At 45.0% G+C, this 12,240-nt stretch overlaps 1 protein-coding gene, 1 long non-coding RNA gene and 1 pseudogene across 3 annotated transcripts; 1 reads left to right on the top strand and 2 right to left on the bottom strand.

The window, feature by feature from the left end:
• Positions 1–3,719: 3,719 nt before the first annotated feature.
• LOC127918238 (UPF0764 protein C16orf89 homolog) lies at positions 3,720–9,150 on the top strand. Its single transcript, XM_052501555.1, has 8 exons — positions 3,720–3,730; positions 3,957–4,111; positions 4,796–4,948; positions 5,168–5,318; positions 5,636–5,753; positions 6,915–7,077; positions 8,612–8,752; positions 9,012–9,150. Exons 1-8 carry the CDS (start codon positions 3,720–3,722, stop codon positions 9,113–9,115), a joined length of 996 nt encoding a protein of 331 aa, XP_052357515.1. The 3' UTR covers positions 9,116–9,150.
• A 143-nt stretch (positions 9,151–9,293) lies between these two features.
• Positions 9,294–10,033, bottom strand: LOC127918241 (uncharacterized). 2 transcript variants are annotated; one of them, XR_008099538.1, is made up of 3 exons: positions 9,832–9,885; positions 9,574–9,715; positions 9,294–9,489 (listed from the first exon to the last, which is right to left on the bottom strand). It is a non-coding gene; the product is annotated as an uncharacterized LOC127918241 (long non-coding RNA). The 2 variants fall into 2 exon arrangements; XR_008099539.1 differs by lacking the exon at positions 9,832–9,885 and adding an exon at positions 10,005–10,033 and having other exon boundaries at positions 9,316–9,489.
• Positions 10,034–10,046: 13 nt separating this feature from the next.
• Positions 10,047–12,240, bottom strand: part of LOC127918239 (tetratricopeptide repeat protein 30A-like) — a 44,708-nt pseudogene continuing 42,514 nt past the window's right edge.

Here is a 12,240-nt window from a genome sequence, read left to right as displayed (position 1 = left end):
TAAACTACAGGTACTATGTAACTATATGACTGTAACTACAGAGATTATATTAAACTACAGGTACTATAGAGATTCTATTAAACTACAGGTACTATAGAGACTATATTAAAACTACAGGTACTATGTAACTATATGACTGTAACTATAGAGACTCTATTAAACTACAGGTACTATGTAACTATATGACTGTAACTACAGAGATTCTATTAAACTACAGGTACTATATAGGTATTCTATTAAACTACAGGTACTATGTAACTATATGACTGTAACTATAGAGACTCTATTAAACTACAGGTACTATGTAACTATATGACTGTAACTACAGAGATTCTATTAAACTACAGGTACTATATAGATTATATTAAACTACAGGTACTATGTAACTATATGACTGTAACTATAGAGATTCTATTAAACTACAGGTACTATGTAACTATATGACTGTAACTACAGAATTCTATTAAACTACAGGTACTATATAGATTATTAAACTACAGGTACTATGTAACTATATGACTGTAACCACAGAGATTCTATTAAACTACAGGTACTATGTAACTATATGACTGTAACTATAGAGACTCTATTAAACTACAGGTACTATGTAACTATATGACTGTAACTACAGAGATTCTATTAAACTACAGGTACTATGTAACTATATGACTGTAACTACAGAGATTCTATTAAACTACAGGTACTATGTAACTATATGACTGTAACTATAGAGACTCTATTAAACTACAGGTACTATGTAACTATATGACTGTAACTACAGAGACTCTATTAAACTACAGGTACTATGTAACTATATGACTGTAACTACAGAGATTCTATTAAACTACAGGTACTATGTAACTATATGACTATGTAACTACACTGTAACTACAGATTCTATTAAACTACAGGTACTATGTAACTATATGACTGTAACTATAGAGACTCTATTAAACTACAGGTACTATGTAACTATATGACTGTAACTACAGAGATTCTATTAAACTACAGGTACTATGTAACTATATGACTGTAACTAGAGATTCTATTAAACTACAGGTACTATGTAACTATATGACTGTAACTATAGAGATTCTATTAAACTACAGGTACTACAGAGATTCTATTAAACTACAGGTACTATGTGTAACTATATGACTGTAACTATAGAGACTCTATTAAACTACAGGTACTATGCAACTATATGACTGTAACTACAGAGATTCTATTAAACTACAGGTACTATGTAACTATATGACTGTAACTACAGAGATTCTATTAAACTACAGGTACTATGTAACTATATGACTGTAACTATAGAGACTCTATTAAAACTACAGGTACTATGTAACTATATGACTGTAACTATAGAGACTCTATTAAACTACAGGTACTATGTAACTATATGACTGTAACTACAGAGATTCTATTAAACTACAGGTACTATGTAACTATGACTGACTGTATTAAACTACAGACTATGTAACTATTAAACTACAGGTACTATGTAACTATATGACTGTAACTATAGAGACTCTATTAAACTACAGGTACTATGTAACTATATGACTGTAACTATAGAGATTCTATTAAACTACAGGTACTATGTAACTATATTCTATAGAGATTCTATTAAACTACAGGTACTACAGAGATTCTATTAAACTACAGGTACTATGTAACTATATGACTGTAACTATAGAGACTCTATTAAACTACAGGTACTATGCAACTATATGACTGTAACTACAGAGATTCTATTAAACTACAGGTACTATGTAACTATATGACTGTAACTATAGATTCTATTAAACTACAGGTACTATGGCAACTATATGACTGTAACTACAGAGATTCTATTAAACTACAGGTACTATAGAGATTCTATTAAACTACAGGTACTATGTAACTATATGACTGTAACTATAGAGACTCTATTAAACTACAGGTACTATGTAACTATATGACTGTAACTACAGAGATTCTATTAAACTACAGGTACTATAGATTATATTAAACTACAGGTACTATGTAACTATATGACTGCTAACCATAGAGATTCTATTAAACTACAGGTACTATGTAACTTCTGTAAACTACTACAGGTACTATGTAACTAACTATGACTGGTACTACTATGGACTGATTCTATTAAACTACAGGTACTATGTAACTATATGACTGTAACTATAGACTATTAAAACTACAGGTACTACAGAGATTCTATTAAACTACAGGTACTATGTAACTATATGACTGTAACTATAGAGACTATTCTATTAAACTACAGGTACTATGTAACTATATGACTGTAACTATAGAGATTCTATTAAACTACAGGTACTATGTAACTATATGACTGTAACTATAGAGATTCTATTAAACTACAGACTATGTAACTATATGACTGTAACTATAGAGATTCTATTAAACTACAGGTACTATGTAACTATATGACTGTAACTATAGAGATTCTATTAAACTACAGGTACTATATAGATTCTATTAAACTACAGGATTCTATGTAACTACAGGTAACTATAGAGACTCTATTAAACTACAGGTACTATGTAATCTATGACTGTAACTACAGAGATTCTATTAAACTACAGGTACTATGTAACTATATGACTGTAACTACAGAGATTCTATTAAACTACAGGTACTATGTAACTATATGACTGTAACTACAGAGACAGAGATTCTATTAAACTACAGGTACTATGTAACTATATGACTGTAACTATAGAGATTCTATTAAACTACAGGTACTACAGAGATTCTATTAAACTACAGGTACTATGTAACTATATGACTGTAACTATAGAGATTCTAAAACTATATGACTGTACTACAGAGATTCTATTAAACTACAGGTACTATGTAACTATGACTGACTATGAAAACTACAGGTACTATGTAGACTGTCTATTAAACTACAGGTACTATGTAACTATATGACTGAACTATAGAGATTATGACTATATTAAACTACAGGTACTACAGAGATTCTATTAAACTACAGGTACTATGTAACTATATGACTGTAACTATAGAGACTATATTAAACTACAGGTACTATGTAACTATATGACTGTAACTATAGAGACTCTATTAAACTACAGGTACTATGTAACTATATGACTGTAACCATAGAGATTATATTAAACTACAGGTACTATGTAACTATATGACTGTAACTATAGAGACTCTATTAAACTACAGGTACTATGTAACTATATGACTGTAACTATAGAGACTCTATTAAACTACAGGTACTATGTAACTATATGACTGTAACTATAGAGACTCTATTAAACTACAGGTACTATGTAACTATATGACTGTAACTATAGAGATTCTATTAAACTACAGGTACTATGTAACTATATGACTGTAACTATAGAGACTCTATTAAACTACAGGTACTATGTAACTATATGACTGTAACTATAGAGACTCTATTAAACTACAGGTACTATGTAACTATATGACTGTAACTACATGTAGCCATAAAATTAATTTAATTAAACACGTCTGATGAGTGTCTACCAAAAGACACTCATCCTCGACACCCCTCTCTCACCCCCCCCCCCTCTGTACCCCTCAATAATAACTTTATATTTTCCAATTCCATCACAGGCAGATTAGAATGTGCTCTGGCTAATCCAGGAAGTTACAAAGCATTGAATCAAATTCCTTGAAGAAACCATTTCGATATGGACGAAATGCAACTGGCACATTGCATTTGCCTAATTTAATAAAACTGAATTCCCAGTTTCTCAATCGATCGAGCCACGTGACAGCTCGTTTTCGCCAAACAAGACACATCACCCTTGCAAATCACTCTTGCAAATCAGGTATATGCGCTGCGTCAACCGTTTGGGGTTTAGCCTCGGGCGGCTATTGCTAGACTTTTAGTAGCCTATATCAGAACATGGCTAGGTTTGTAGTAGAGGTGTTTTTGTCCTTGTTTTCTCCGCCACCAATGCGGCGCAGGAGGAGGTCATTGATGGGATTCTAGCCAGCCTCGCTAAAAGCGCATCGTTCCTGGAGCAAGAGCACCGTAACATCAACCTAGACGGAGTGGTCGGGTACATCATCCTGCAGGGTGAGTAGTATACTAGCGTCATTATTATCACTGCCGTTAGTTATCATTCTGTATGGGGGGGGGGGTAACAGTAAGGTCTGCACACTGTATCTGATACTGTGTATCATATATCCTCCTAATTAGCACCTTTAATGAGGACGTTTCGATCCACAACAATCTTCGTCTGGTCCAACGGAATACAAGTGCGCACATAGACTACCCAAATATGCACATAGACTACCCAAATATGCACATAGACTACCCAAATATGCGAGGAAATATACTGTATGTCGAGGAGAAACGTGGATTATTTTTGATACATGTCTGGACATTAAATTGTAGTCTATTTATGTGGTTGTTTTTGTTAGACTATTTGCTGGCTCAGCAAGTCAGCATGCACCAAATGCTTCCTATGTTCCCGCTTCTCCATTGCGGTGTCCCGCATAACACGGCACAGTTCTCCGGGCTGTCTGATTGGCTATGTGGCATCACTGGCATGTGGATTTGAAAGAAAACAGTATGTGATGTGATTATTTTTGTCGATATGAAATACAAAACCTTTATGGTTGATCAAAGTTTGTTATTGTGTTCTTGTGGGCGTGTCAACATTGTAGATAGGAGAGCCAAAGATGACTTCAGTCACTTAATAATTACAGATGTCTTTTGAAAACATCTCTTTCCATGTCCTTGTTCTCCGGGCCCCAGCGGAGTTGAAGGAAGCAGTGAGAACGTGGCCCCACACTGACCCTCTGAGCTGGTCTCAGCGCACTGCTACGGTAACCCTGGTCAGGAGGCTGGACCAGAGCCTGGCTAAGGCTGTCACCGAGCTGGAGAAGACTGACCCCAAATACTACAGAGGTAAATACTACTACACCTCTCTCTCTCTCTCTCCCCCTCTCTACCTTTCCCTCTCTCTCCCCCTCTCTACCTTTCCCTCTCTCTCTCATCCCTCTCTCTTCCTCTCTCATGCTCTCTCTCTCTTTCTCTTTCTCTCATCCCACTCATCTCTCTCTCTCTCTTTCTCTCTCTCATTTCTCTCTCTCATCACTTTCATCTCTCTCTCTCTCTCTCCTGTAGAGTTTGAGCCTCTGTTGAGCTGGACCTTCTGGTCAGTACCTCATGAGTGGAGCTCCACAGATCCCTCTCTGGCCTACTCCTCCGGTCGAACCATGGAGTGTTACGATGAGACGCAGAGCGACAAGTGTATGACCCTGCTACTGGGAACATGGTAAACACACACACACGCACACGCACACACACACAGCGCTTATTGAGCGGCACAAGGTGATGCCTCACTAAATCTCATGTATTTCAGTGTCAGTAGGAGGGTAATAAAACCCAGAAGGCCTACAGCTTCCGTTGACCAGGTTGCTAATACATTTTTCTGCCTGTATATGTGCGTACGTGCTTGTGTGTCTGTGCCTGTGCGTGTGTGTCTGTGTACGTGCCTGTGTGCTTGTGTGCCTGTGTGCGCGTGCCTGTGTGCCTGTGTGCGCGTGCCTGTGTGCGCGTGCCTGTGTGCCTGTATATGTGATGGTTTGTCAGGAAGAACAACGGGACTCCTTGCATCGTGACCAAGTCATGTCGTGACACAATGACGAGGTTTGGATGTCCTAACTACTCCCTCTCTCACCAGCTGCTCTACTTCATGCTGGGAGCCAATGTGAGAACACACACACACACACACACACACACACACACACACACACACACACACACACACACACACACACACACACACACACACACACACACACACACACACACACACACACACACACACACACACACACACCTAACTTTCTATGCTCCACTCCTGTCTTCCCCAATTTCCCTCCCCATCTCTCCCTTCCTAACCCCCTCCTCCCTCTCTCTTCCTCCCTCCCTGCCTCCCTCTCTCTCCCTCCCTCCCTCCCCCTAACCCCCTCCCTCCTAACCCCCTCCCTGCCTCCCTCCCTAACCCCGTCCCTCCTCCTCCCTGCCCCCCTCCCTCTCTCCCTTCCCCTGCCCCCTCCCCTCCTCCCTTCCTTCCCCCTCCCTCCCTCCCCCTCTCTCTCCTCCCTCCCTCTCTCCCTCCCTAACCCCCTCCCTCTCTCCCTCCCTAACCCCCTCTCCCTAACCCCCTCCCTCTCTCTCTCCCCTCCCCCTCCCTCTCTCCCTCCCCTCCCCCCTCCCCTCTCTCCCCTAACCCCCTCTCTCTCTCCCTCCCTCCCCCTTCCTCCTAACCCCCTCCCCTAACCCCCTCTCTCCCTCCCTAACCCCCTCCTCTCTCCCTCCATCTCCTCTCCCTAACCCCCTCTCTCTCTCCCTCCCCCTCCCCCTCCCTCCCCCCTAACCCCCTCCCCCTAACCCCCTCTCTCCCCCCTCCCCCTCCTCCCTCCTCCCCCTAACCCTCCCCATCTCTCTCCCTAACCCCTCTCTCTCTCCCTCCCCTCCCCCTCCCTCCTAACCCCTCCCCCTAACCCCCTCTCTCTCTCCCTCCCTCCCCCTCCCCTCTAACCCCCTCCCCCCTAACCCCCCTCTCTCCCTCCCTCCCCCCTCTCCTCCCTCCTAACCCCTCCCCTAACCCCCTCTCTCCTCCCTAACCCCCTCCCCTCCCCTCCTAACCTCCCTCCCCCTAACCCCCTCTCCCTTCCCTCCCTCTCTCTCTCCCCTCCCCCCTAACCCCCTCTCCCCCCTCCCCTAACCCCCTCTCTCCCTCCCCTAACCCCTCTCTCCTCCCCTCCCCCTCCCTCCCCTAACCCCCTCCCCCTAACCCCTCTCTCCCTCCCTAACCCCCTCTCTCTCCCCTCCCCCCCCCTCCCTCCCTGCCCCCCTCCTCCAGAGAGGTTGTTCTGCCATGTTGAAGGGGGACATGCGTGTGTCGCGTGCTAACCTAACAGAGAGACAGTACCAGGGGACATTCTGCTCCAACATGCTGAAGGGAAACATGGACATCATACAGAAGAACTTCACCGGGGAGACCCAGGACATCTTCATCGAAAACAGTCCGTCTCAAATTACACACTATTCCCTATATAGTGCACTACATTAGAGCAGAGATCTATGGCACCCAATTCCTAAAATAGTTCACTACTTTAGACCAGAGCCCAATGGGACCTTATTTCCTATATAGTGCACTACTTTAGACCAGAGATCTATGGCACCCAGTTCCCTATATAGACATTTACATTTACATTTAAGTCATTTAGCAGACGCTCTTATCCAGAGCGACTTACAAATTGGTGCATTCACCTTATGACATCCAGTAGAATAGTCACTTTACAATAGTGCATCTAAATCTTAAAGGGGGGGGTGAGAAGGATTACTTATCCTATCCTAGGTATTCCTAAGAGATCTATGGCACCCAATTCCCTATATAGTGCACTACATTAGAGCAGAGATCTATGGCACGCAGTTCCCTATATAGTGCACTACTTTAGACCAGAGATCTATGGCACCCAATTCCCTATATAGTGCACTACATTAGAGCAGAGATCTATGGCACCCAGTTCCCTATATAGTGCACTACTTTAGACCAGGGATCTATGGCACCCAGTTCCCTATATAGTGCACTACATTAGACCAGAGATCTATGGCACCCAGTTCCCTATATAGTGCACTACATTAGAGCAGAGATCTATGGCACCCAGTTCCCTATATAGTGCATTACATTAGACTAGAGATCTATGGCACCCAGTTCCCTATATAGTGCATTACATTAGAGCAGAGATCTATGGCACCCAGTTCCCTATATAGTGCATTACATTAGAGCAGAGATCTATGGCACCCAGTTCCCTATATAGTGCATTATATTAGAGCAGAGATCTATGGCACCCAGTTCCCTATATAGTGCACTACATTAGAGCAGAGATCTATGGCACCCAGTTCCCTATATAGTGCACTACGTTAGAGCAGAGATCTATGGCACCCAGTTCCCTATATAGTGCATTACATTAGAGCAGAGATCTATGGCACCCAGTTCCCTATATAGTGCACTACATTAGAGCAGAGATCTATGGCACCCAGTTCCCTATATAGTGCACCAAATTAGGGCAGAGATCTATGGCACCCAGTTCCCTATATAGTGCACTACATTAGAGCAGAGATCTATGGCACCCAGTTCCCTATATAGTGCACTACATTAGAGCAGAGATCTATGGCACCCAGTTCCCTATATAGTGCACTACATTAGAGCAGAGATCTATGGCACCCAGTTCCCTATATAGTGCACTACATTAGAGCAGAGATCTATGGCACCCAGTTCCCTATATAGTGCACTACATTAGAGCAGAGATCTATGGCACCCAGTTCCCTATATAGTGCACTACATTAGAGCAGAGATCTATGGCACCCAGTTCCCTATATAGTGCACTACATTAGAGCAGGGCCTATCTGTGTACTCCAAGTAGACTAGAGTGTCTATGAAGCAGTATGACAGTCAGTGTTTAGAGAAACTGAACATGTAAAACCTTTATAAGTTGTAGTTTGTTTAAAACGAGACCATGATTTTTACTTTCTATAACTTCCTCCTCTCCACAGTACTGCTGTGTGGATTGGCTGGTTTCTCTGACTTTCTCAAAGTTGATTGGCTGCAGCACATTCTGAGGCTGCAGGATCAGGAAGTGGGATGTTTTACACAGCCCCACAGAAGAGTGAAGAGGAGAGAGAGAATGTTGAAGGGTGTGTGTCAAGAATATCCCTGGTGTTATTCATGGCCAAAATGCACACATACAGACACACACAGAGAGAACCAGCAAGCACAGATACACACACACACACACACACACACACACACACACACACACACAGCACACACACACACACACACACACACACACACACACACACACACACACACACACACACACACACACACACACACACACACTCAGAACCCAGCTTCAATACTGTTGTACTGTTCCATCTCTCCTCCCTCCAGATGGTTGTTCCAGTCACATAACAGGCGTGTCAGTGAGCGCTCTGGGAGGATACCTCAACTACTACCTGACAGAGCAGGACATCACCAAGAGACCACTCACCTGAATGTCAACCACCCTTCACCTGGATGTGTTCACCTGACCCACCTGAATCAACCACCCTTCACCTGGATGTGTGGATGTGTGACCCTTCACCTGAATGTCAACCACCACTTCACCTGGATGTGTGACCCTTCACCTGGATGTGTGACCCTTCATCTGGATGTGTGACCCTTCACCTGGATGTCAACCACCCTTCATCTGGATGTGTGACCCTTCACCTGGATGTGTGACCCTTCATCTGGATGTGTGACCCTTCACCTGGATGTGTGACCCTTCACCTGGATGTGTGACCCTTCACCTGGATGTGTGACCCTTCACCTGGATGTGTGACCCTTCACCTGGATGTGTGACCCTTCACCTGGCTGTGTGACCCTTCACCTGGCTGTGTACCCTTCACCTGACCCTTCACCTGGCTCTGCTAAATGGCATATATTATTATTATTATTATGTGTGACCCTTCACCTGGATGTGTGACCCTTCACCTGGATGTGTGACCCTTCACCTGGATGTGTGACCCTTCACCTGGATGTCAACCACCCTTTACCTGGCTGTGTGACCCTTCACCTGGATGTGTGACCCTTCACCTGGATGTGTGACCCTTCACCTGGATGTGTGGCTGTGTGACCCTTCACCTGGATGTGTGACCCTTCACCTGGCTGTGTGACCCTTCACCTGGATGTGTGACCCTCACCTTTACCTGGCTGTGTGACCCACCTTCACCTGGCTGTGTGACCCTTCACCTGGCTGTGTGACCCTTCACCTGGATGTGTGACCCTTCACCCTTCACCTGGCTGTGTGACCCTTTACCTGGCTGTGTGACCCTTCACCTGGATGTGTGACCCTTTACCTGGCTGTGTGACCCTGGCTGTGTGACCCTTCACCTGGCCCTTCACCTGGCTGTGTGACCCTTCACCTGGCTGTGTGACATGTGTGTCCTAAATAGCACCCAATTATTTACTTATACCACTACCTCTGACCAGGCAAACCCATAGGGCTCTGGTGAAAAGTAGTGCACTTATGTAGGGCAGTGTGTATCCATCCTCTCTTGGGGACACCCAGTCGTTCTATGGTTTTCATCTATTCCACAGCACCAGGGGTGGAAACCACTTAACTAGTACTTTAAAGTCATTTTACTTCAGTAGTTTTTGGAGGAATCTGTACTTTACTATTTATATTTTTGACAACTTTAACTTTTATTTCACTACGTTCCTAAAGAAAATAAATGCACTTTTTCCTCCCAACATTTTCCCCGACACCCAAAAGTACACGTTACATTTTGAATGCTTTAGCAGGAGAGGAAAATGGTCAAATTCACGCTCTTATCAAAATAACATCCCCTGGTCATCTCTACTGCCTCTGATCTGGCAGACTGACTAAACACAAATGCATTGTTTTTAAATGATGTCTGAGCGTTGGAGACCCTGGCTGTCCGTAAATAAATAACAAACTGAAAATGGTGCCGTCTGGTTTGATTAATATCAAGAATTTGAAATGATTTATACATTGGTCCTTCTGTAGCTCAGTTGGTAGAGCATGGAGCTTGTAACGCCAGGGTAGTGGGTTCGATTCCTGGGACCACCCATACGTAGAATGTATGCACACATGACTGTAAGTCGCTTTGGATAAAAGCGTCTGCTAAATGGCATATATATATATACTTCAGTATATTTAAAACCAAATACATTAAGACTTACTCAAGTAGCATTTTACTGGGCGACTTTCACTTTCGCTTGAGTCATTTTCTGTCTTTTTACTTTTACTCAAGTATGATAATTGGCGAGCACACCTGATTCAACTTGTCAACTAAACGTCAAGCCCTTTGACTACTTGAATCAAGTGACCTAGTTCAGGGCTACAACAACATTGTGTAAGGTCTGGGGTCCCAGGGAAGTGGTTTGAGAAGCCCTGATGTAGGGAATAGGGCTCTTTGGGACACACCACAGGGCTACAACAACATTGTGTAAGGTCTGGGGTGTAGAACAGGTTTTAAAAAGGCTTTAGTGGAAACTACTGGTTCTGTCCGGTGACATCAGCGGGTTCCGTGCGATGACATCACAGGCTCTGTTCCGTTCTAGTATGACATCACTGGTTCCATCCGATGACCTCGTAGAAGAGAGCTTTGAGGAGGCGAGACTCGTAGGTGACGGTGTTCTTTCCGATGTGCATCCTGTCCTCCTCCAGTGGCTGTTCTATCATGGCTGGCTCTGTCTTACCGTACACTACAGGGAGAGAGGAGAGGGGGAGGAGAGGAAAGAGGGCAGGAGAGGAGGAGGGAGGGAGAGGAGGAGAGGAGAGGGGGGGAGGGAGAGGGGTGAGGGAGAGGGAGGGAGAGGAGAGGGGGAGGAGGGAGGAGGGAGGGAGAGGGGAGGGGGGAGGGAGGGAGGAGGAGGGGAGGGGGAGGGAGAGGAGAGGGGGAGGAGAGAGGAGAGGGGGAGGAGAGAAGGAGGGAAAGAGGGCAGGAGAGGAGGAGGGAGGGAGAGGGAAAGAGGGCAGGAGAGGAGGAGGGGGAGAGGGAGAGGGGGAGGGAGAGGGGTGAGGGAGAGAGGGAGGAGAGGGAGGGAGGGGGGGGGAGGGGTGAGGAGAGAGGGAGGAGAGGAAAGGGGGCAGGAGAGGAGGAGGGAGGGGAGGAGGAGAGGGGAGGGAGAGGGGTGAGGAGAGAGGGGAGGGAGGAGGAGGAGGAGGGAGAGAGGGGAGGAGAGGAAAGAGGGCAGGAGAGGAGGAGAGGAGAGGGGGAGGGAGGGGTGAGGAGAGAGGGAGGAGAGGAAAGAGGGCAGGAGAGGAGGAGGGAGGGAGAGGGAGGGGGTGAGGGAGAGGGGAGGAGAGGAAAGAGGGCAGGAGAGGAGGAGGGAGGGAGGGAGGAGAGGAGAGGGGGAGGGAGAGGGGTGAGGAGAGAGGGGGAGGAGAGGAAAGAGGGCAGGAGAGGAGAGGAGGGAGGGAGAGGAGGGAGAAAGAGGGCAGGAGAGGGGGAGAGGAAAGAGGGCAGGAGAGGAGGAGGGGAGAGGGAGAGGGAGGAGAGGAGAGGGGGGGGAGAGGAGAGAGGGGGGGGGAGGGAGGGAGGAGGGAGGAGAGGGGGGAGGAGAGAGGAGAGGGGAGGGAGAGGGGAGAAGAGAGGGGAGGGGGAGGGAGAGG

This window comes from Oncorhynchus keta, unplaced genomic scaffold, assembly GCF_023373465.1.
Source record: "Oncorhynchus keta strain PuntledgeMale-10-30-2019 unplaced genomic scaffold, Oket_V2 Un_contig_13828_pilon_pilon, whole genome shotgun sequence".
NCBI lineage: Eukaryota > Metazoa > Chordata > Actinopteri > Salmoniformes > Salmonidae > Oncorhynchus > Oncorhynchus keta.
This window is presented reverse-complemented; position numbering and strand designations above follow the sequence as displayed.